This window comes from Pleurodeles waltl, chromosome 4_1 (genome assembly GCF_031143425.1).
Source record: "Pleurodeles waltl isolate 20211129_DDA chromosome 4_1, aPleWal1.hap1.20221129, whole genome shotgun sequence".
NCBI classification, from domain to species: Eukaryota; Metazoa; Chordata; class Amphibia; order Caudata; family Salamandridae; genus Pleurodeles; species Pleurodeles waltl.
Genome location: NC_090442.1, coordinates 347,281,600 through 347,307,635, shown reverse-complemented (window position 1 = coordinate 347,307,635; position 26,036 = coordinate 347,281,600). Strand labels below are relative to the sequence as shown.

The 26,036-nt window shown below is 48.1% G+C and overlaps 1 protein-coding gene across 1 annotated transcript in view; it reads right to left on the bottom strand.

Moving 5' to 3' along the window:
• Positions 1–22,807, bottom strand: part of LOC138287155 (zinc finger BED domain-containing protein 5-like) — a 31,595-nt gene extending 8,788 nt beyond the window's left edge. The window contains exon 1 of the mRNA XM_069227515.1: positions 21,311–22,807. Within this exon, the coding sequence (XP_069083616.1) occupies positions 21,311–22,807 (1,497 nt within the window). The remainder of the gene's footprint in view (positions 1–21,310) is intronic.
• Positions 22,808–26,036: the final 3,229 nt, after the last annotated feature.

Sequence of the window (26,036 nt, the reverse complement as noted above, 5' to 3'; positions counted from 1 at the left end):
GGTGTCTCTCTATGGCCTTCTGTCGCAATTGTTGTCGTAAGGGTTTGTGGGTGATATGGGTGTTTGTTTTATATTGTATTGAGTGTGTGGGAGTGATGTGTGTATGTGTATCAGGTGTGTGTATTTCAAATTGTCCAATGTGGTTGTGTTTTGAAAGTGAATGTGTATTTTGAGCGCGGTGGTGTGTACCGCCAATGGAATACCGCAGTTGAAAGACCGCCGCATGGATTCGTGGGTTGTGATAGTGTGGGCGTATTCCTGTTGGCGTGACGGTGTCGGTTTTGTTATCGCCAGTTTATCACTGACATTTGGTGTGGTGGACTTGTGTGTGTGCCTACATTTTGGCGGATCCTGAGCTGTGGGTCATAATGGCAGTGGCGGTATTCCGCGGCGGTGTGTTGGCGGTCTGCTGCACGGCGGTAAGCGGCTTTTACCGCCAATGTTGTAATGACCCCCTTTATTAATTGAAATTTAGTCTACCCATTTTAGCCTATGGAGCCTATTCACTTCAATGAGGGAGAAACTAATTGTGTTACCTATCCTCACCAGGGCTTTCAAAACATGTTTTATAAGGTTCCTGCTTATAGTTACACTGTACCCAGCCCTGGGGACACTTAGGGCACACCTTAGTGGTGACTCATACGTACAAATAAGGTATTTTAAGACTTTGGAAGTACTTTTAATTCCAAAGTCAAATTTGCATGTAGTTTTAATTTAAAAACAGCCAACAAGGCAAGCCTACCTTTAAAGTGACCCTGGGCACCTCAGCAGTGCACCTATGGGGGTACTACCTATGCTTGGGTCTGTAACCCTACATGCCCTACCATATACTAGAGATTATAGGTAGGTTGATACTGCCAATTATTTGCAAACTCATTTTAATCAGGGCACAGGCCCTGGGACTGTTTAGCAGTACCCAGGACACCATCAGAGTCAGAACAAAACACCAGAAAAAGGTATAAATTGGGGGGGAAAAGTTAGGGGGCCTCTGAAAACAGCCCATTTTTCCTCCAGACCTTAATGGGTATTTTACCTGAATGGATTTCCCCAAGAAAGTGGTGTTTAACAGGGGAACAAACTTCATGTCTGATTACATGCACTGAAAGTGGAAGGAGTGTGAAGTGACTTGCAAGTTCTTTACCCACTACCATCTACAAACCAATAGACTTGTTAAAAGTTCAACAATCCCTTGAAAGGCATGATCAAATCCTTGAGGAGTAAGTAGGACATCCTTATGCCATGCCTTCTCTTTGCTTAAAGAGTGGTGCCACAGTGGGGAGTGGGCTTGAGCCCCTTGAGCTTCTGTATGGATTCCCTGTAAGAGTACATCTGAGTTTGGTAAAAGAAGAATGAGAGCATGCTCTGTGGAAGGTCTGAACCTTTCCCCCAGCCTGCCTCCTGAACCGCAGAGGGACTGCCACCAGTTGCTGGGGCAGTACTCCTCTCCGTTTTTCCTCATCCCTGGGACTGTGTATCCATGACTTGGAAACAGGAGACAGTGCCCGTCAAGAATAAATCTTACAGGCTGTCTGATAAGGTGAGGGCCAACATTAAAGATGAGGTTTCTAAAATGCTGAAACTGGGAGTGATTGAACCCTCTAGTAGCCACTGGTCCAATCAAATGGTTCTAGTGCCAAAGGCTGTCCCACATGGCACGCCTCCTGAACTCAGTTTCGGTGTGGATTACAGGGAGTTTTATTTAGTCCCTAAGACTGATGCTCATCCCATCCCCCAGGCTGTTGAGATGATAGACAGTTTAGTGGCTACCCAGTACCTATCTACCTTTGATCCTACTTCAGGGCACTGGAATATTGCCCTAACTGAGGGAGCCTAGGAGAGGTCAGCGTTCTCCACTTCATGGGCCACCACCAGCTTACAATGTTACCCGTAGGACTCAAGAATGCCCCTGTTACCTTCCAGATGTTGGTGAACCAGGTTCTGGCTAAAATGGAGGCCTTCAGTGCTGCCTACTTGGATGACATTTCGGTTTTCGTTAGCAGCTGGAAACACAAACTTTTTAACTTCCAGAAAGTGCTGAGGCTCTGCAAAATATATGCTGGGTATCAAGGCCAGTAATTACCAGATAGACTAATGGTCTTTGGTGTACTTGAGACATCTGGGGCCATATTTATACTCCGTTTGCGCCGAAATTGCGTCGTTTTTTTTGACGCAATTTCGACGCAAAACTAACGCCAACTAACGCCATATTTATACTATGGCGTTAGAGGCGAATAGCGCCAAAGTTCCCGGAATGTGCGTCATTTTTTAGCGTGAACCCCTTCCTTGCGTTAATGATATGCAAGGGAGGCGTTCCCGTCTAAAAAATGACTCCCAGGACTTTACGTGGTATTTATACTCCCGGGCAAAAGAGACGCCCGGGAGTTGGCGTGGCTAAAAACGGCGCATTTGCGCCACTTTTTAACGCCTGCTCAGGGCAGGCGTTAAGGGGCCTGTGGGCTCAAAATGAGCCCACAGGTGCCCTCCCATGCCCCCAGGGACCCCCCCTGCCACCCTTGCCCACCCCAGGAGGACCCCCAAGGATGGAGGGACCCACCCCAGGGACATTCAGGTAAGTTCAGGTAAGTTTTATTTTTTATTTTTTATATTTTATTTTGGTGGCATAGGGGGGCCTTATTTGTGCCCCCCTACATGCCACTATGCCCAATGACCATGCCCAGGGGACAGAAGTCCCCTGGGCATGGCCATTGGGCAAGGGGGCATGACTCCTATCTTTCCAATGATAGGAGTCATGTTGATGGGGGATGGGCGTCGTTAAAAAATGGCGCAAGTCGGGTTAAGACGATTTTTTCGACGTAACCTGACTTGCCCCATTTTAAGACGCCCATGCGCCATTTTCCCCCTACGCCGGCGCTGTCTGGTCTACGTGGTTTCTTCCCACGCAAACCAGGCAGCGCCGGTCTGATTGCGCCGTCTAACGCCATTCCATAAATACGGCGCCCGCATGGCGCTTCAGAATGGCGTTAGACGGCGCAAAACTTTTTGACGCTAAACTGCGTTAGCGCAGTTTAGCGTCAAAAAGTATAAATATGGGCCCTGGTGAGCATGGGTAAGATGCAGCTCCTCCAGGGCAAGATAGTAAGAATCATGGCCAGGGAGTCCCCAAAACCCAGACTGAGTCCTGAGCCTTATTAGGTCTGACTGGTCACTGTAAGAGGTTTTTCATGAGATATGGCACCGTTGTCGCCCCCTTGACAGAGCTGACTTTGAAGAAGCAGTCCAGAAATGTAAATTGGACAGAGACATGCCATAAAATTATCTGATTCCCTAAAGCAAGCCATGTGCACAGCCCGTGTGCTCAAGGCCTTTGACTTTTCTAGGGAATGTATCGTACACACAGATGCCTAGACCAACCTGTAACCTTCCTCTCCAGCATGTTACTCCCTAGGGAACAAAGGTGGAGTGATATTGAGAGGGAAGCCTTTGTTGTGGTCTGGGCACTAGAGAAGTTGATACTATACCTGTTTGGGGTTCACTTCCTGATTCACAAAGACCACAGGCCCCTCAAGTGGTTAATGCAAATAAGGGGTGATTATCCTAAAATCTTGAGGTGGTCCATTTCCCTGCAGGGTATGGACTTTAGAGTGGAACACAGACCAGGGGTAGACCACACCAATGCCGATGGTCTCTCCAGGCTTTTTCACCTTAGTGATGAGAGCTCCCTAGAAGCTGAATAGCTCTCCCCATTTTCAGCTGAGTTACATGTGTTAGACGTGTCAGCCTTCATCTTCTCCTAAATGTTTTGTCTGCTTACCTCCTCTTTTTCCTGATTCTTTTTGTTGGCCATAGGACTCTGAGCATTTGTCCACTGCTGACCAATGCTAAAGTGCAGGTGTTTCTCTCCTAAAACAAGACAACATTTATTCTTCCAAAACTGGAACATTTAATTCAGCTGTACACCCCTAGTACGAAGCTTTATCTGTGCCCAGGGCCCTTCAATTAAATGTTACTCATGGGCCTGCAACACTGATTGCATAGTCTGTGTGTGCAGTTTTTCTGCCATGCCAACTTGGCATTTAAAACCTATTTCCAAGCCTTAAACTCCCCTTTTATGACATATGTTACCACTAAGGTAGGATCTAGGTACCCCATAAAGTAAGTAAAAGGTAGGAAATATACTTTTATGTTTTGCATGTTTTGGTAGTGAAAAACACCTAAATTAGTTTTTCACTACTGTGGGGCCTAATCCTCTCATAGGTTAATATTGGGGATTCCTTTTTACACTCTTAAGCTGTAATTCCTGATTGATAAGGAGTAGATCTGTCATGTTTCATATCATTGTAATGGTACCAATGAATTGTCTTTACTGGCAGTTGGATTTAACATTACTATTTTAGATCTGCCACTTTTAGAAATTGGGGGGCATATTTATACTCCGTTTGCGCCGGATTTGCGTCGTTTTTTTTTACGCAAATTCGACACAAAACGAACTCCATATTTATACTCTGGCGTTAGACGCGTCTAGCGCCAAAGTCCATGGAGTTTGCGTCATTTTTTAGCGTGGACACCTACTTTGCGTTAATGATATGCAAGGTAGGCGTTCCCGTCTAAAAAATTGACTCCGAGGCATGGGCGCCGTGTTTATACTCCCGGGCAAAAATCACGCCCGGGAGTGGGCGGGTCAAAAAAAATGACGTCCAGCCGCTTTTGTGTCGTTTTTTAGCGCCTGGTCAGGGCAGGCGTTAAGGGACCTGTGGGCTCGGAAGGAGCCCAGAGGTGCCCTCCCATGCCCCCAGGGACCCCCCCTGTCACCCTTGCCCACCCCAGGAGGACGCCTAAGGATGGAGGGACCCATCCCAGGGAACATAAGGTAAGTTCAGGTAAGTAATTTTTATTTTTATTTTTTTGTGGCATAGGGGGGCCTGATTTGTGCCCCCCTACATGCCACTATGCCCAATGACCATGCCCAGGGGACAGAAGTCCCCTGGGCATGGCCATTGGGCAAGGGGGCATGACTCCTGTCTTTGCTAAGACAGGAGTCATTTCAATGGGGGTTGGGTGCCAAAAAAAATGGCGCAAATCGGGTTGAGGCGAAAATTTTGCCTCAGCCTGACTTGCCCCATTTTTTGGTGCCCAAGCTCCATATTCCCCTACGCCGGCGCTGCCTGGTGTACGTCATTTTTTTTTACGCACACCAGGCAGCTCCGCCGGCTAACGTCATTGAATAAATACGGCGCCCGCATGGCGCTTCAGAATGGCGTTAGCCGGCGTTAGATTTTTTGACGCACAACTGCGTTGGCGCAGTTGTGCGTCGAAAAGTATAAATATGGCCCTTGGTATTTCTCTGCTCTTAAAGCTCTATGTGACTGTAGCCTGTCTCCAATACAGGTTTGGGGTAGGTGACAGCGTGACCTTGTTCATTCCCTCGAGACAGCCACATAAAAAGGAAGATTACGTGTGTCTAAGTGCCTGTCTGCATCCTGATGGCTCATCCTCGACAGGGTGGGTAGAAGGAACTGACACTTACACCTGGATGGATAGTGTCCTGTCCCCACACAAAGGGCTTATTACCCGATGTAGTGAGTCTTACCAAGGGCCAGGAAGAAAGGACCTCTGTGTACTTCAAATACCCTTCTTTGAAGTCACCCCCCCACTTCAAAGGCACAAAGGGGTATAAGTACTGGGTCTCTCCACCAGATCAGGTACTTCTGGACCTGTAAAGAACCTCTATTAGAAGGACTGTGGTGCCGCTACAAGGACTGTCTCGCTGTTGGATTGCTTATCTGGAATAACTTATTTTCTTCTGGGCTGTCCTGCTGCTCTCTGACCCTGCTGAGAAAGACCTAGATTCTTCCTGAAGCCCAGAGTGATCTGCATGGGCTTGTTGACTTGCCTCCTGTTGCTCGAGATTCAGGGATATCAAAGTCTCATCACCTACTCCTGTGCCTGGTCCATTGGCATTGGACCGAGGTGCTTGTTCCAGTCAAACCTACACATCTCCTGTCTGCTAGAAGCAGAACCAATGCATTGTGGATGTTGTGAGAACAGAATTGGTGCATCACACTCAGAACCAGCGCTTCGCCTAAAGAACAAGTACATGGGAACTGCTGCATCACTGCTGCTGCAGTGTGGGAAGATCGATGCAACCCTTCAACTGCATGAAGAAACCTAGTTCATCATCTATGGAACCAACACTTCTGATCTCAGCACATCATCTTCTGAACCAACGCATTGTTACCAAAACATGAAGAAAATGAATGTGTCACCTCCACTGTCGAATCAACACCGACGCATTGCCCAACTGCTCTCTCCAACTGGCTGTTGCAACCAGGATTAGGTGTTGTGTGCAGCAGGCCTGCGTGACTCCTGTATCTAGCCCACGCTCCATCATGGTTAGTCTGAACTCATGAGCCTCAAGCCATCTCACGGTCTTAGACAATACAAGACCTCTTTACTGTTCCTGGTACCTGGGGATACACTATGATACCTTACCATGATGCATTGTGGACTATGGTTTAAGAACCAAGATTGGATATATGTGAGCACGAGCAAAGCTGAGACACTTCAAATCCGAGACACTTTCATCACCATGAATATGTGTAAACACTGTGAGACACTATTTATCAATATGAGAATGTGTAAAATTGAGACACTACCAACTTGGAGGCATTAGTTAATGGGTAAATCTGGGACATTAGCTGTATGTAGCATCCTCATGTCGCTCCAAACACCAGTTAGAAATTAGGCCTTGCTGTAGCATTAGTTTTTATTTCCTTTACAAAGGTCCATGTGCGGCTTTTGTCCCTCACCGGGACAATGTGGTGGCACTTCCTCATCCCTCAGCACAGCATGGTGATATTGCATGAGAATTTTGATCTCAGGTGCGGTCTTAAGTCTCACATTATAAATAAGGACCTCTTCCTGTTCCAGCCGCTCATAATCAGCACATCTGGTTGGAGAACAATCCTGCACAGCACCCAATACCTACGCTTCAATCAGGTAGGCATTGGAAATCTTTTCTGCTCATTTACCACAATTTGAAGCTAAAGATATTGGCCCTCATTATGACATTGGTGGTAAATCCCGATTACCGCTGCGCTGACAGCCACCAACTTACCACCGCGCTGGCGAATATCCGTTCACCAAATTTTGACACACACGCACACCAATCCGACAGAATACAACCACATATATAAATCCGCCAGACCAAAGGTCCGTGATAAAGTGGCAGTGTCAAAACCGACACCGTTACACCAACAGAACCACGCCCATCACATTATGACCCACGAATCACCATGTTGAACATTCAATGGCAGTAAAGCATTGATGGTATATGCCGCCGCGCTAAGAATGGACACCCATATACAAAACAAAACTACATTGGCCAGTATGAAAAACACACACCTAACACTCATACACACACCACACCCACACACCCACACCACTATAAAACACACGCCCACATTAACAACAACCCTTTACCAACAACTATTGCCACCAGGAGACTGGGAAGAAGAGCACAGAAACAACTAGACACACACCACTGACACCCATACACCCCTCACACACTCCACATCACAAACCCCACCACAGTAGCCAACACACCCTCACCAACACACATCACACAACATCCATGGCACCACAAAGGCACCCCTGTTTCACTGAGGAGGAGTTAAGGGTCATGGTGGAGGAAATCATCAGGGTAGATACACAGCTCCTTGGAGCATAAGTGCAGCAAATATCAATAGCAAGGAAGATGGAGCTATGGTAGAGAATCGTGGACAGGGTCATCGCTGTGGGACAGCACCCAAGAACAAACGACGACATCAGGAAGAGGTGGAATCACTTACGGGGGAAGGTACTTTCCATAGCAGCAAGACACCAGCTCGCCATACAGAGGACTGGCGGTGGACCCCCACCTCCTCCCAAACAACTCACAGCATGGGAGGAGCAGGTACTGGTATTACTGCATCCTGAGGCATTCACCGGAGTCGGTGGATGACTGGACACTGGTAAGTCAAATTTTAACAATTATCACCCCCCCATACCTGCAAGTCATCACACACCCTCACCCTCACTCCCATCACTCCACCACATCCCACTCACTCTACCATCATATCTCACTAATCCCAAGGCCAGGCCTTGTATGCTGTACCAATGCTTGGACACCCCTCCGAACCCTGCATGGACACTCATCACTAAAGTATGCAGAGCATGAGGGAACTAACATAACCATAATACACCAACATACACAATCAAAAGCTGGCAGGGTAACACCAACCATAGAGGGGAAGCTACAGAAGTACAAATGCCAGACACTTGGAGCATAATACATCATTTACATCCCCACAGGTACCCAAGCCAATGTCACTAGAGAGGAGGTGCCACCACTATCCAGTCCCCCAACAGAAGAGGCCCACAGTGATGACAGTAACTCTGGACTTCTGGATCTGGACGATCTACCTGGCTCATCAGGGACCGCTGGACAGCCAAGCCCACTCACAGACTACCACAGAGCCTCCCCCATAAGGATCCAACACAACAGCACCCACCCAGCATACCCACACCTCTGTCCCCAGGACACATCAATCAGCAGTGTGCCCACCTCTACAGGGACCTAAGGCCACACCTCACCCACAAGTCAATCAGGGACCTGGGGTCAGGGGCAGTGGGCACACAGTTCAGGGGACAGAGGCACAGGCCAACAGGGACACAGGGAGGACTGCTGTGCACCATGGGGAGGACAGGAGAAGTAACCGACTGTCCAGGAGGCACTCTCTGAGATCCTGGGAGCCTACCAACATTCCCAGGACACAATGGGCCAGATCCTAGACAACATGCAGGAGAACAGGCAGCTGCAGGAGGGACAGTATCAGGGGATCAGGGAGGACCTGCAGGCAATCAACAACACCCTGATCTCTATAGCAGGGATGCTGGCAGACATGGCCAATATAATGAGGGAGGCAACAGCACACCAGCGGGCCCCTACCACTAGCCAGTCATCTGAACAGCCCTCTACTTCTGCCGCTGCTGGTGGCCAGGAGGCCCCGGCACAGGACTAACAGGCCACCAGCACCCCTCCCCCTGCAGAAGGTGAACCACCCCGCAAACATACCCTGCAAACCAGACAGAAGCCAGAGACGCTTGCCAAGACCACCGCCAGGAAATGAGACTCTCCTGATGCATCTGTGCTACAAACAGACTGGAACAATGCCCTGGACTTTCCTCCATCATCACCACATTCCATTGCACTTTCCCCTCTATATCTTAGCACAACAATTAACACCCTTGGATGAAACTCGACTACTAGTATTTCATAAATCGCAAATTTGTATTGATTGAAAGTGCTACAACCATTGCAAATGAATTGTACATAGTATGAGTATAAAATTAATGACCTGTAGCTGGCTGTTGTGATCACATCAGGACAATGTTGTCATATTACCAACATCTGTAAAATGAATATCCATAGGTAACAGTAAGTAGGGGAAAGAAGTGGGTTATGCCAGCATGCCAATGTCACACATGGTGCGCCATATGTGTGACAGGCTGGACTGTTTGTCTAATGGTGTTCTCCTGTCTGTATTGCCTCTGCATGTCAGTGCCCATCAAAAGAAGGGATTATGGCATGCTATCGCCAACGAGGTGCGGACCCTGGGGGTCTATGGCAGGCGGACCACCCACTATTGCAAACTGTGGGAGGACCTGAGACGCTGGGCACAAAAGACCACAGACACCCAGCTGGGGATGGCCTCCCAATGAGAAAGGGGTGCACATCAGACCCCGCTGATGGCCCACATACTGGCAGGTGGCCTACCCTGAGCTAGATGGGCAGTTGACGGCATCACAGCAGCCACAAGGGGGTGAGTACAGGGGCTAACATTGCAACTTCCAGCTGGTGGGGTTGTCTGAGGGTGCTGGTTGTGTGTCAGTGGGTTCCCCTAGGCCAGACATAGCAGCATAGGTCCTCTGGAGGCTAAGGGTTGAATGGAAAATACTGCTTACCTAGCCTGTTATTATTCACTTCTAGGCAGGGCTGCATGTGTCCCAGGTGTGCTGCAGTTGGCGGTGTTTGCCTCTCATCATGCCTTGGTGACTAGCCATTTTACTGGAAGTGCAATGCATATTGCGTAGGCCTCTTTCCTGTGTGTGAGGGTGCTGTGTACGCCAACTGTGGTGTTGGTACAGTCATTGACCCAGTGTATCCTTTGTCTCTCTCCCCACCTTTCTAGTTTTGTCATCTTGCCCTTATGTGCATTAGCATCATCTGGCGGAGGAGCAGAGGCACTGGCAACAGAGGGAGCTGCATCCCACAGGAGAGAGAGTCCACCGATGCTGAGGGAACCAGTGGGATGGAGGGCGAGGGGAGCTCCACGGCGGAGCCTGGAGGGGACATCACAGACTCTGATACCTCCTCCAACTGGAGCTCCCTGGTGGTGGTAGACACCTCTGTGACCACCCCAGCTGCAGTTACAGCCACCTCCCCCATACCAGCACCGCCCTCCCAGTACCCCCTTAGCGAATTGCCCGTGTCCACTCACCCAGGATGGTGGGCATCTCCTTCGCCCCAGGCACCTCAGGCCCTGCCCCAGTAAGCCCTGATGCCATGAGTGAGGAGGTTATTGACCTCCTGAGATCCATCTCTGTAGGGCAATCAACCATTGTGAATGCCATCCAGGAGCTGGATTCCCAGATGCAGCAATGCACTCCTGGAGGTCATTCACAGTGGATTGGTGGCCCAACAGAGATCGATCCAGGCTCTGGCCTCCTCTCTGATGGCAGCCATTGTCCCTGTTTCAACCGTCCCCCCACCAACTTCCACTTTCCAGTCCCATACTCCTCAACCCCAACCCATTCCAAGCTCACAGACAGACGAGCATGCACACAAGACAACACTCAAGAGTGGCACAGGCAAACACAAGCACCACACTTCATCCCACAGGCACTCACACAAACACCATTCAGTTGCAGACACGACAACATCCACTGTCTCCACTGTCTCCCCCTCCTCTTCCTACTCCACCTCCCACCCAGTGATGTCCACATTCACACCTGCATGCACTACGTCAGTATCCACTACCAGCAACATCACCACACCAAGCAGAACACACACCTCACTGGCAGACACCTACACAACATCCATGCACGTGTACCCTGTGTCCTCTCCCACCATGTCTGTCCACCCCCTCCTAAAGGACACAAACGCAAACACTCAGACACCCAACAGCCATCCACCTCACAACAGCATACAGCCCATGCACCTGCACCCAAATCAAGTAGACATACACCTCCAACAACCACTCCCTCATACTCCAATCCCATTACTTCTCCCCCTTCCCACCCCAACGTCCTTAAAAAGCTTTTCCTTTCCCAGATTGACCTATTCCCTTTCCCTCCCCTATCCTGCATGTATGGGGAGGGTAGCAAGGACGTAGTCCAGCACATCAGCCAAACAAGCCACAGGGCCAGTGGTAGTAGGCCATTGGTAGCACCAACTACTCATGGTGGTAGGGATACCAGAACAACAACACTGAAGGGGAAGGAGGCAGCACAACCTGGAATTAAAGGGAAGAGTACGGCACCAGCTGTGATGAAGGGGAAGGAGCCTGCACCAGCAGTTAAGAAGGGGAAGGAGCATGCACCAGCTGGGAAGAAGGGGGAGGAGTCTGCACCAGCTGGGAAGAAGGGGAAGGAGCCTGCACCAGCAGGCAGAAAGGGGAAGAGCCCATCCATCCCTGCCAGGAAGGTTAAGGGATCCCCAACCGTTGACAAGGAGGAGAAGAGGAAATCTCAGCCACCACCACCAGCTGTCACAGCGCCCCCACCGCCAGCCGTGGATGTGCTGCCATCAGTGAGTGCAGGGGCTACCCAGGAGCCCTCCCCCAACCACTTCCAGCATGCAACCATCACAGAGTGCAGGTGCTGCCCAGGAGCCTCCCCCAACCACCACCAGCATGCAGCCTTCACCACTGGTGGACACCATGTAGTCCACCTTTCAGGGGCCACTGTGCAGGCTGCCCCTCCAGAACCAGTGGGCAAGTCTCCCACTTGAGAGACTGTGGCCTTGCACTCCCAAGGACAGAGCAATGGGCATGTTGCCCCTTCCAGAACCAGTGGGCAAGTTACCCACTTGAGAGACTGTGGCCTTGCACTCCCCAGGACAAAGAAATGGGCATGTTGGCCCCTCCAGAACCAGTAGGCAAGACACCCACTTGAGAGACTGTGGCCTTGCACTCCCCAGGACAAAGCAATGGACATGTTGCCCCCTCCAGAATGAGTGGGCAAGTCACCCACTTGAGACACTGTGGCCTTGCACTCCCCAGGACAAAACAATGGGCATGTTGCCCCCTCCAGAACCAGTAGGCTTGTTCCTGCATCCGGCTGAGGTGCCCCTTGAAGTGCCTGCCTATTTGCAAACTGATGCCCCTGCAGTGTTTTATCTGGATTTGGTCAGGTTTCAAGTTGTCCATTGGACTGTGCTATTTGTCCATGTGGGCCCTTTGAACTTTGAACTGGACAGTGTGCCTTATCTATACAAGTGTACATATCTGTTTCATGGCCAAATCGGATTATTAATTTTGATGTTGAACTGATTACAATGACTTTCATCAATTCCTGTTGTCCGTTTTTCGGGGCCAAATTGTTTTTGTATTTCAGCTGGTTGTGTGTATGGTGTGTGTGTGTGTCGGGTGTGTGTTGTGCATGTGTGTGTCACTCTTGTTTTCCTCCCAACTTCCCTTGTGTGCTAGGTGGATGTACTCACCGTCGTCATCAGCGTTGGTGTTCCATGTGGAGCATAACGTAGAAGATCATCGGGAAGTCTTGCAGTTCGGGTTCCATGGCGGCGTGGTTCTTCCCTGTGTCTCCAATGGTGAGTCCTTTCACTTCTGTGCTCTGTTTCTGCCAGGCTTTTGATGGCGTTGGTACCCCCCGTAAAAGGTGACGGTTTGCAGGGTCTTAATATGGTGGGCGGAACTTTGACTTCGGTCTGGCTGTAGGTGGTTACCGCCATGGTGGCTGTTGTTTCTACCCTGGCAGTTGGTGTGATACATTGGCTATCTATCAGAGATATCACCACCATGGTCATAATTGGTGGTAATTACTGCCAGCCTGTTGGCGGTATTACCACCACTTTATCACCCACCGCTTGGTTCGAAATGAGGGAAATTGTCTATAATGGTGCTGGATGTGTATTTTGGTGAAGTAAATCATGGCTAATTGAGAAGAATGCACACTTAAATCAAAAGTGTTGGAGTTAAGTGTTAAGGAGAACTAGAGTTGGGTAATCAGACTTTGTTGACTTGTTAAAGCCTTCAATATATTTTCACTGGCTTTTTATTTGGAGTGTAACAAACTAATGAACCTTTGGATTTACTACAGCTGGCGTTGTATGGAACTGAAAACTTTAAACTAAATTCAAGGTCTGGAAATACAAAGATGCCTTCATAGGTGTTGGTATTAAACTATACAGCCTATTAGAACCAGATTCTTATTCAAAGTCTAGATTATTATCCTTAGTTAACAGTCACATTTACAAACACAGGTAAGACTAAAGCCATACCTACATATAGATGTTAATAGAAACTGTTAAATTATTTGGATTTGATATATTAATCTCAGCATTACGTCTTTTTCCAGCTCTCCCTTCCCGTAGTACCTTCCCTAAAATCCTTTTCCTCATCCAGACACTCTGAACGTCTGGATAGTGTTACTACAGAGTCAGTGTTGCAGGAAGGTGGGTATTGTAGGGTACTGCTCCCAAGGAACTTGCTCCTGTCAAGTCTTGACTTTGCCTCGGTCCAGTGTAACCAAATAACCCCCATTGGCGCTTATCACTTCTGTGCTAAAGGCATTTTGGGGGTCATTCTGGAGGGAACCGCCGAATGACCGCACCGCGGTCAAAAGACCGCGGCGGCCATTCTGGCTTTCCCGCTGGGCCGGCGGGCGACCACCAGAAGGCCGCCCGCCGGCCCAGTGGGAAACCCCCCTCAACAATGAAGCCGGCTCCGAATGGAGCCGGCGGAGTTGTAGGGGTGCAACGGGTGCAGTGGCACCCGTCGCGATTTTCAGTGTCTGCAAAGCAGACACTGAAAATCTTTATGGGGCCCTGTTAGGGGGCCCCTGCACTGCCCATGCCAGTGGCATGGGCAGTGCAGGGGCCCCAAGGGGGCCCACAACACCCGTTCCCGCCATCCTGTTCCTGGCAGTAAAAACCGCCAGGAACAGGATGGCGGGAAGGGGGTCGGAATCCCCATGGCGGCGCTGCAAGCAGCGCCGCCATGGAGGATTCCCTGGGCCAGGGGTAAACCGGCGGGAAACCGCCGGTTGGCCTTTTCTGACCGCGGTGTCAGAATGGCCCAGGAAGCACCGCCAGCCTGTTGGCGGTGCTTCCGCGGTCCCCAGCCCTGGCGGTCATGGACCGCCAGGGTCGGAATGACCCCCTTTGTTCTTTAAAATTTCATATCTCTACACCTATTCATTGTATTTTTGACATTCTGGTCTTGATTTATTTATAAAATCAATATATATTCTCTTAACTTGATCTGGTGTCTTTTTGTGGTGTTTTCATTGTGTTACTGTGTGTTGTGCTGCAAAAATACTTTACACATTGCCTCATAAGTTAAGCCTGACTTCTGTGCCAAGCTACCAGATTGTGAGCATGGGTTAACTTTTACTATGTATCTGACTTACCCTGACTGGGATTGTGGTTCCTACTTGGACAGGGAGGTAGAATTCCAACCCTTCTTGTGTCAAGAGAAGGCCACTGGGAGAGGAGTAAAATGAGCTGAACGGTGTTTAAATGAGCTTGACAGGGCTAGAAAAAACACAAAACATGTTGAGATCTTAAGAGAGAGAGTCCAGCTAATATGCGAGTAGTATTCATCTCCAGAATCTCAAGATAACCCCTGAAGAGGGTCAATGATCCAGGGGTTGACACAAGCAGAACGTTGTGGCTTGAAGTAGGCATGCTTGGAGATCCCAACCCAGTGATTAACCTATTACTGGTGTCCCTCAGGTCCTGGACACTGATGAAGCAGAAGCTCAGACCGCCACAACTTGTGGGACATCAAAAGCAAGAGCACAGCCATACTTGGCAAACATATGCCATCCCCACGAGCTCCAGTTTCCCTATTGACCAATGAGATACGTCTTGAGGTTGCTGGGTCAGACCAGAGTCACAAGAATGGGGATGTATTCTTACCCCATCCCTATGCAACTATGTCTAGAGGAAGGTGGACACAGCTGGTCAGATGTTCTCCTCCACACTTAACATGGGGGGAAAATGAAAGAACTACTGGCTCCCATGCAGACCCCATGGAGCCCTACCAGCTACAAGAGAGTAGGTAAGGGCCCCTGGGGTTTTGTGGCTCCTCTTGAAGCTTTCCCAGGGATGCAGGACTCAGGGGCTCAATTGGGGCCAGGCACCCAATATGAAAAAATAAAAATACATGGCATGAAACTGGATTTAAAGAAAGAAAGAAAACAGAGAAATGTGAATGTTGCAAAATAGGGCTGCTCATCAATTGCATGCCCCAAGGAAAAGGAGCACCTCAAAATCCTCAACCACTGAGGAAAGTTGCTTTCTCTGATTCTCTAATGCCCCAGACAGGGTAGGGAGAACACCAACATCTCACTAGTGTCACAGTGGCGGTATCACCTGCCACATTATGAGTGTGGTGGGTTGGCTCTTCCAACCCGCCACATCCCCGCTTAAACTTCCAGGGAGATTGTACCCACCAGGCCGGAGATTAGCATCTCTGACCCGGCTGTCATTGGACCGTCGGTGGTATTTGGAGTCGGCTTTCCACCAGGGTTTCCACGGCAGTAGCACCACCACAAAAACCCTGGTGGAAAGGCTACCGGTGACTGGAAATTTCTTTCCTATCACCAGCAGATGACTCCCCCACCTCCCTCCAAGCGCAATATCCCTCAACCCCCTCCATATAAGAAACCACCTCCCCTTACCAGCACAGCGCTCCTACCCCCACCTACCCCCTATCAGCACAGCACCCCCCACAGCACAGTGCCCCCACCCCCACTCCCTGCATACACTCATGCATGCACCTCGCATACAGTCATTCACCAACACTGACATACACGCATCCATACATGTACTCACTCACATGCATCCATACATGCACTCACTTCAACATTCATACAAGCATTCATACACACTTACAAACATGCATGCAAACATGCATACACAGTTACATTCACACATGCAGACAACACCCACTCACACATGTACACACAACACCCCCACCCTCCTACCCACCTCCCCTGTCAGACGGCTGACTTACCTTGTCCGGCGAGGAGGTCATCCGGCAGGGAACAGGCACTTCCACCGCTGGCAGCACCCCGCCGTAAGCACACCGCCAGGGCCAGTGGTGGAACCACCCACCGCCAGCATGACTACTTTTGATTTCCACCCAAAATTTTGCAGGAATCCTGCAGTGCTCGTAATATGGTGGTCGGAAGACCACCACCACTGGTGGTTATCTGGGGACCATGGCTTTTGGCGGTCTTGCAAAAAGACAGCCACAGTCCTAATGAGGGACTAAGACTATCATTGCAACATTGGCGGTAAGTGCTGCTTACCGCCATGCTGACTGCCACCAACATACCACTACCGCAGCGGTATACCGCTTCCCGAATTATGACCCACACATAGAAATCTGCCACTATACAGACACACACACACAAGTCCGCCAGCCCAAAGGTCAGTGATAAACTGGTGGTACCCAAACCCACACCGTTACATCAACAGAAATACGCCAACAGAATCATGACCCACGAATCACTGCGGCGGTCAATCAATTGTGGTAATCCATTGGCGGTACACACTGCCGCGCTCCAAATACACACACACTAACAAAACAACACCACATTGGACAATTCAAAATACACACACAGGATACACATACACACACCACACCCACACACCTACAACACTATAAAACACAAACCCACATTACCCACAACCCTTTACGACCCAAAGATTTTGGCAAGTGAGAGAGAGACAAGCCAGGAGCACCCAGTGAATCTGAGCCACAAACCACTATCACCCATACACAATCCATGCACTTCACAGCACACACTCCAACACATCACCCCACACACCCTCACACATACCACTCACACTATACCCCTGGCACCACAAAGACACCTCAAGTTCTCAGAGGAGGAGCTAAGGGTCATGGTGGAGGAAATCATCCGGGTAGAACCACAGGTATTTGGATCACTGGTGCAGCAGACGTCCATTACTAGGAATATGGAACTATGTTGGAGAGTGGTGGACAGGTTCAATGCTGTGGGACAGCACCCCAGAACAGGGGATGACATCAGGAAGAGGTGGAACAACCCACGGGGAAGGTGCGTTCCGTGGTTGCAAGACACCAGATAGCTGTACAGAGGACTGGTGGTGGACCCCCACAACTAACAACACGGAAGGAGCAAGTCTTGGCAATCATGCATCCTGAGGACCTGGCCGGAGTAGCAGGAGGACTGGACTCTGGTAAGTCAATTCTTTACTACTTTATCCCCCCCCCACTTGCATGCCATCACAAACTTCTACCCCTACCCTCACCCCCATCACTCCTCCACTTCACATATACCCCACCATCACAACCCACCCATCCCAAAACCAAGTCCTGCATGCAATAACAACGCATGGACCCCATCACAGACCTGCATGGACACCCATCACCACAGCATGCACACTAGTGACAATCACTTAGCCAAACAAATCACAACTCACACAAGCCAAAGCTGCTTTGCTAATGACAACCACAGAGGGAAACATATCCATGCACAAGATGGCACACGAAGATACAATAACACTGCATTTACATCCCCACAGGACTCCCACTCTACGTCACTGCAGAGGAGCTGCCAGCCACATCCAGTCATCCCCCAGAAGAGGCCCACAGTGATGACAGCAGCTCTGCATGCCTGGATCACGATGGCCAATATGGCCCATCAGGGACCTCCAGACTGTCGGTTACCTTGGCCCAGTCTCACACAACCACAGAGCTTCCCCCATCAGGAAACACCACCATAGCACCCACCCAGCGGGCCCAAACCTGTGTCCCCAGGCCACGTCAATCAGCAGTGTGTCCACCACTACAGGGATCCCAGGACACCCCACAAACCCAGGACAATCAGGGACCTGAGGTTAGTGGTAGTGGGCACACGTTTCATACGACAGAGGCACAGGACAACAGGGAAGCTGAGAGGACTGCTGTGCACCACGGGGAGGACAGGCCTAGGGAACTGACTCTCCAGGAGACACTCACCGCGATCCTGGAAGCATACTAACATTCCCAAGATACGCTGGGCCAGATCCTGGACAAGATGCAGGAGAACATGCGGCTGCAGGAGGGACAGTACCTGGGGATCAGGGAGGATTTGAAGTGCATTAATACCACCCTGGTCTGCATTGCAGGGGTGCTGGCAGATATGGCCAACAGTATGAGAGAGGCAGTGGCACACCAGCCCTGCAGAAGGAGAACAACGCCACAAACTTTCCCTGTGATCCAGGCAGAAGCCAGAGACTATTGCCAAGACCCCTGCCAGGGAATAAGACTCTCCTGATTGTCACCCCTGTGTCCCACTCTGTCACCCTGTCCACCTTGAACTGCCATTGCTCCCCTTCCTATGCCCCCCTGGACAATGCACCTGTGCTACAAATAGACTGGACTCTAACCTGGACTTTCCTCCATTATCACCCCAGCCCATAGCACTTCCCCCTTTTCATCAGAGCACTGCAATAAACACACTTTGAAAAAATATGGAGTATGGAGTGTGTCAAATGATTAAAGTGTGTATTTGTTGAACAACCTTTCAACATTGCAAATCAACCTTGCAGTAATGTTAACAGAGGAAAGACCTGTAGTAGGTTGTAGTGAACACACCAGGAGCAATAGTAGGGCACCAACATCTGCAAAAAGAGATGCCAATGGGTACAGTGAGTGGGCATAGAAGTAGGAGTTCACAGCCTGCCAGTGACAATGTCACACATCAAACTGTCAATGAAATGTGAAATAACACTGTCTTACCTGTGTGCCATTGAAAGAATTGACGAATGAAAGCACTTCTGTTGTCCTCAACCTCTGCCTCCTCATCTTCACTGTCCACAGGGTCCACTGCTGTCACACGGCTTCCTCCTGCAGAAAAGGCAGATGGCGTCTCAAGACAAGGTTGTGCAGCATGCAGCATGCCAGTTATCTGGCAGACCTTCTTGGGCGAGTAGCATAGGTATCCACCTGTTAGATGGAGGCACTGAAACCTGGCTTTCAGGAGGCCGAAGGTACGTTCAATAATCCTTCTTGTTCGCCCATGTGCCTCATTGTAATATTCCTCATCCCTCGTCGTGGGATTCCTCAGAGGGGTCAGTAGCCATGACAGGGTTTTGTAACCTGAGTCACCTGCAAATATCAAAGGACAACTGTTAACCATACACTAACCCTCATGTCCCACACCATACTCATACAACAACATCCACTGGTGGGAACCAAGGCTCACCTATTAGCTGCACCCTGTGCCTCTGCAGTTGGGTCATCACATTTGCAATGCTGCTATTCCTCAGGATAAAAGCATCATGCACTGACCCAAGATACTTAGCGTTGACATGGGAGATGTACTGGTCCGCCAAACACACCATCTGCACATTTATCGAGTGATAACTTTTTCAATTTATGAAGACCTGTTCATTTCGCCGGGGGGGGGGGGACAAATGCAATATGTGTCCCATCAATCACACCAATGATGTTATGTTGGGGACATGTCCCATTGCATAGAAGTCTGCCTTCACTATGGCCAAATCCTCCATCTGTGGGAAAACGATGTTGCTGCACATGTGTTTAATCAGGGCAGACAACACTTTGGTCAGCACAATTGAGAACTTTGGCTGTGACATTCCTGCTGCCAAGCCCACTGTCACTTGGAAAGAACCTGTTGTCAAAAAATGGAGCACTGATAGCACTTGCACAAGAGGGGGGATCCCAGTGGGGTGACGGATCGCAGATATCAGGCCAGGCTCCAATTGGGCACACAGCTCTGTGACTGTGGCCCTGTCAAGTCTGTAGGTGAGCATAATGTGCCTGTCCTCCATTGTTGCCAAGTCCACAAGGGGTCTGTACACAGGGGTATGTCTCCATCTCGTGTTCATCCGCAGAGGTTAAAATCTACAGGGCAAAAGAGTGAGCAGCTGTCATTATCTGTACATTATAACCACTACAGTACAATGCATATTGTGATTGTTGCAATATTTTGGTGCCATATGTCCAGAATGTGAAATTGTGAACAGTGACACAGTTTGGATCCATGGCCTGCCCCTCCCCCCGAAATGGCGTCCGCCTGTCCTGTATGAAGGGAAAGGTGGAAATTATATAATAATGCTGACGTTGTGCTGTCGGGAACTGCCATGCAACTCCTCATTGGTTATCATTGGGTCCTATGGAGTACAGTGGCCAATGGTGATATACGCCGGCGGGGACGGTATGAACCGCCCCGGACATCACCACCATTTTGTATCTGTTCACTGATCTGCTACCTGACTTTCAACAGGAGAGGACCTACACTGCATGTGCCGCTGTGACCCGTATCTGGAAACTACCATGGCTCGTGTGACCGGGAAAAGCCCCCTGCCTTCACCTCAGCGGAGTTGGAGAGAGTGGTGGATGGGGTCCTACCCCAATACCGACTTCTGTATGGGCCTCTAGACCAACAGGTAAGTACACTGTGAGTACGACGCATGGGGCATGAATGCATGGAGTGCTGTGTGTGATGGCCTGGTGTGGGGGGCGTTGGTGGATGGGCCCGGGCAGCATGTATGCTGGGGCATGTCTGTGCTAATGGGGATGGTAAGGGGCATGGTGGGCCATGAATGTAACAGGCAGGACGGTCTGACTAATACCTTCCTGTTTTTTAATTAACAAGAAAAACCAGGGAGTCTGAATGTAAACAAAATAGAAAGGCCTATGTTTGGAAAATCCTAGTGAGATGGATGTGCTTGTTTTTCTTTACAAAGCTCCTCAAATCTTGGTGTTATTTTTGAGATCGCAACACGCATTTCTTTTTCAAGGTGAATTTTTGCCCTATATTTTGACTTTATCACTGCAACTGTTGAGAAACCAGCTTCACAAAGGTAGGAAGTAGCAAACGGGATCAAAACACGCAGGGCAATCTTGCTAATCACTGGGTATATATCTTGAGTTTGGCACCAAAACTCAAGCAGTGACAGAGACTGGAATTGTACTTTCAATGTTGAGTCACTTGAAATGTCAATGAGCTGTTCTGCTTCCTCGTTATTGAAATGCTGAGGTATCTCAGTATTGAAGGGGTCTCTCACCCATTTTATTGGCTCCACTTCATCCTCTGGGAAATATTTCTGAAGGTAAAAATGCAGTTGTGACAAATACAGAATGAAAACTGTCCTCAGTTCCTCCTTTAATGCCATCTCATTGTCTTGCAGAAACTTGTCCAATGAAGGAAAACATTTATAGTCACCTTTGCTTACACTGCCTTTCCAAAGGATGACTTTTTTCTTAAACCCTGAAACTTTGTCTGAGAGCTGCAAGATGTTAGTATTATTACCTTGCAAGGACTTGTTCGGTGTGTTCAGTTTTTCAAAAAGATCCGAAAGAAAAGCCATTTGTATTAGAAAGTCTGCATCAATAAATTTGTCAGCAAAACAATGTTCATCATCGTGTAGATATGAGTATATTTCATTCCTAAGCTCATACACCCTAAGCAGGGAGTTACCGAGAGACAGCCATCGAGAACTGCTGTAGAACAAGAGGCATGAGTGTTCGGCACCCATGTCTTCACACAGCTTAGCAAAAAATCTTGCTTTCATTGGTCTGGTTTTAATAAAATGTATCACTTTGGTGACTATTTTCAGAATATTATGCAGTTCTTCACTGAGGTTTCCTGCTGCTAGTGCTTCTCTGTGTATTATGCAGTGTGTCCAAATAGCATTAGGTGCTTTAGACCATATGCGAGCTTGAAGTCTTTGGTAGCATCCAGCCATTGAACGACCCCCGTCTGTACAAACTCCAACACATCTCTCCCAGTCAATCTGATTCTGTACCATAAAATCATCCACAACCGCAAACAAATCTTGACCGGTAGTTCCACCTTTGATTTCCTTACAGAACAACAAATCCTCAACTATTGTTTTTTCATTAACAAACCTGACATAGCAAATAAGATGGGTGTATTTTTGGTTGTCTGTTGCCTCGTCCAGTTGGAGTGCAAAGTCTTTGCCTTTTAAGTTACAGATGAGCTGATCGTTAATATCGTCAGCCATATCGTTTATCCTCCGGCTGATAGTATTATTAGAAAGAGGCACTTTGAGCAGCTGTTTACCAGCATCTTCGCCAAGCATGATGGTTACCACATCAACAGCAGCAGGCAAAATCAGCTCTTCTGCAATTGTGTGTGTTTTTTTACACTGTGCAACACAATAGGCCACTTTATAAGAAGACAAGAGGGTGTTACTGTTAACTTTGGCTTGTTTTGAGAAAGTTGTCTTTTGTAACTTGGCTTCTGTTAGTTTTCTTTGGAAAAATTCCCTTGGCTTTCCAACCACATTTGGGTGAAGACTTTCAAGATGACGCTTTAGTTTACTTGGAAGCATAGATTCTAAAGCCGAAACTTTTAAACAGATTACACATTGAGGACGCTCCTCATTATTAACCTGTACACATGTGAAACCATAATCTAGATACCTGTCATCATACTTTCTGTACTTGGTTTTTCGCTTCCCATCCTCTTTTTTCTCTGAAGAACCTGAGACTTCACTTTGCTCAGACGAACTTGAACTCGGTATTAAAAATCTCTTCATTGTCAATCATAAAGATGCCAATCAGTTCACACGTAGAAGAGAAGAGAAGAAAGGGAAAGACTGAGGAAGAGAAAAACGAAATAGTGTCACAATGGTAGAAAACAGAAAGCTGCAAGAGTGAGCTGAAGGAGAAGGAAGTGGTTTTAAAATCATTGAAGAGGCCTGAGATGGATTTAGTATTACATTGCCTCAGTATTCCGTTTTCCCACATTTAATTTCAGCAGCCATGTTTAAGAGGAGGACTTTGGGTACTGGCACATTTTTATTTACAAATTAAGCAATGTCGTTCACACTCCCACTCTGCAGTTTCTTGAGAAAAGGGGTGGTTTCTTCAGGGTGCAATTCTTAGCATCAAGATAGGGGCAATATGTGAAGGCATTAACAACTATGGTGCAAGGCAAAGTTGTTACCCCCTTAACAACAAATAGAAGACTCTCGATGGGCTAAAGGTCACATGGTGTACGTAAGGTGTCAATCTCCAACTGTAACTTTGGTGAATCGTAATCCATGCCTGACTATGTCAAACCATACCAGCATGTGGTTTCATTGTTAGCAAGAAACTGTCAGGAAGGCTCACTAGTTTCCCATCTGCTCTAACTACTCTGTAAGTACCTGTACTCAAGTCGAGGCATTCAAATGAGAGACATGTAAATATTACATCTAACCAAGTCATTTAAAGTTTCTTAAAATATCACATGTGCATTTCTTTGTCAAACAATATTCACTTTCCATATCTCTCCTATGACTGCTGTATACATTCAACCAGGAATAAAAGTAAACCACATACCCCCTAACTATCCTCTGCTAACGCCATTACAGATCTTCCTTTCTAAGTTCACATGGCACTCAATATATATTTGGCTTTATAGCTTTTTTAGCCAATGTGCTTGAAAACGTTTTTATTTTTTTTAAATTGCCAATATATTCTACTGTTTTAAAACGTTCTTTAGGAACTACTCCTTGAACATCCCTGGGGAGAGCTGCTGCAGTAGGAAATTGGCAAGTTCTCAGGACCCCATTCCAGTCCATCATTATTTTGCACACTGTGCCACTTCAGTCTTTAGTCCCAGCCACATGCAAATCAGTCTTGACCCTGCTCCAATGTGAAGAGTGCGAACTAGCCAAATATTGCTTGGCTCCAGTGCCACAATGTGCCACAATGTGCCACAATGTGCCACAATGTGCCAGGGGCCCACACCTGGGCCTACCCGCATACTGAAGTATACAGAAAAAAAATGCTTGATTTAATCTCAACCACTAGCAGTTTCTCAGGACCCCATCCCTCTAGTCCATCTTTATTTTGCACACTGTGCCACCTCTATTTGTATTCAGCCATAAGCGAATCAGTCTTGACCCTGCTCCAATGAGCATAGTCCAGCCCGACTTTAATGGTCATATAGCCATGTTGCTTACCTGGGGAAATTTGTATGGGAAATCTCCTAAGAAGTGTATAATGATGAGCACGAGTGCCTTTGTAATGTGTGGCCTAACTAGTCTTGTGTTTTGGAAATAAAAAAATTCTGTCATTTGAAAGCGTTTGTTTTCCGGGAGAATTAACAGTTATGTTAGTCTGCGAGTTTCGTTCCCCCCTATTCTGTGTGAAGATAATGCACACTTACCGTTTGAACCTAGCAGAACATTTGCATATGTGCACGTAGTTATATTCTCTAAGGTCTACACAGTCTATAATGTAGATTCCAAATTCTAAAAATGATAATAATTACGGTAATTACCTGACAATGAGCTGAAATTCGACTTGGAACGCTAAGGGGGCTCTCGGAGTCTCTGAATTGCCGCGCGCCTGTAAATGCCGAAGAATGTAATCACGCTGGGTGAAACCATAATGCAAGACATTGACAGGTGGGGCTCATGTAATCCCCCCGACATGAAATGCTAATGTCTACTGCTCGACTGGAAAATAATTACCTCCCTGCGTAAGTTACGCTGGTAAAAACCGCGTGCATAAATTGTTTCTGAAGTGTGGCATTTCATGTTTTCAAAAATGCGCACGGCGCCCCTGGCAACTTGTCACGGCGCACCGGGGTGCCGCGGCGCACAGTTTGGGAACCACTGCCTTATATGTATGTAAGTCTTGCTTCTATAATTGTACCACCTTCTTTTAGCCCCTGCATGGGTATAAAAGGACCATGCTCTCTTAGTTCAATGTGCTACTTCAAACATTACCAAAGGGTGCTGTTTGAACTGTGGTACCACCTCATGAGGTTTAATAAACTTTGTCTTTTATTTCAGTTTCTGTGCCAACTTCTTCCTATATGGTCTGAGGACTTTGTGCAGAGAAGGGCAAACCCCTTGCACTAGTAGGCCTTGCTGAGGCTTACTTCGACAAATTAGCTCCCGAACAGGGACTCATCTGTGACTCGGACGCCCAACGGATTGGTCGCAACGAAGGATTGGGATCTCGCTGCAGACGATCAATGCCTGAGGAGACCCAAGTCTTGGCAACCACAGCGTTTTTCCCTTCTTTCTGATTTGACCATCCAGGTGGCGCCGGTCCTCGACTGAGATCCTTTTTGTTCATTCGTCATGCAGTGACCATTTGGTCGATTTTAGAACTTGGCAGTTGGAACCTGGACACCCTGTGATTGTTAAGAGCCGTTTTACGGCACTTGCTGTGGATTTTGATGCCTTTTTTTGGTAATGAAGTTTAGCACCACTTACTGTAGCTCTTGTGTTTTGGTTGACTAGTCAATTTGTGTCCTTTGAATTGATATATAAATTGCAATTTATATAGGCAGGTAATGAGGAGAATTTTCTCCAATTTAATTTTGATTTGAACGGCACCTTAAGTGCTACTTTGATTATAATATTGCATATTCTGCACTATTTTTGGCGTGCCTGTTTTTAGCGCACTTCGTAGGATGTGTTGCTTTTGTAATGGTACCAATTTGAGACTGGAAGAATTGCAACTGGCACCCCCAGAGGGGACGCCCAATAGAGATATGTATGATACACATGGTCTTTCTTCTATAATGTACAGCACATTATGGAATAAATACACTCGTGCGGATCTTGAGTTACGTTGGCCTATGCATGGGTCATTTGATTTGCGAAAGATTGAGTATGTGGAACAATGTATGTGTAAGCGAAGGTCTAGGCAAGATATGTTTGACTGTGTACGATTGTGGGAGAAAGAAGTGCGTGGACGAGTGAAGCGTAAGCAAGCCTTGCTTGAGAAAGAGCAGCGGAAGAATGTATATGTGAAAGCATT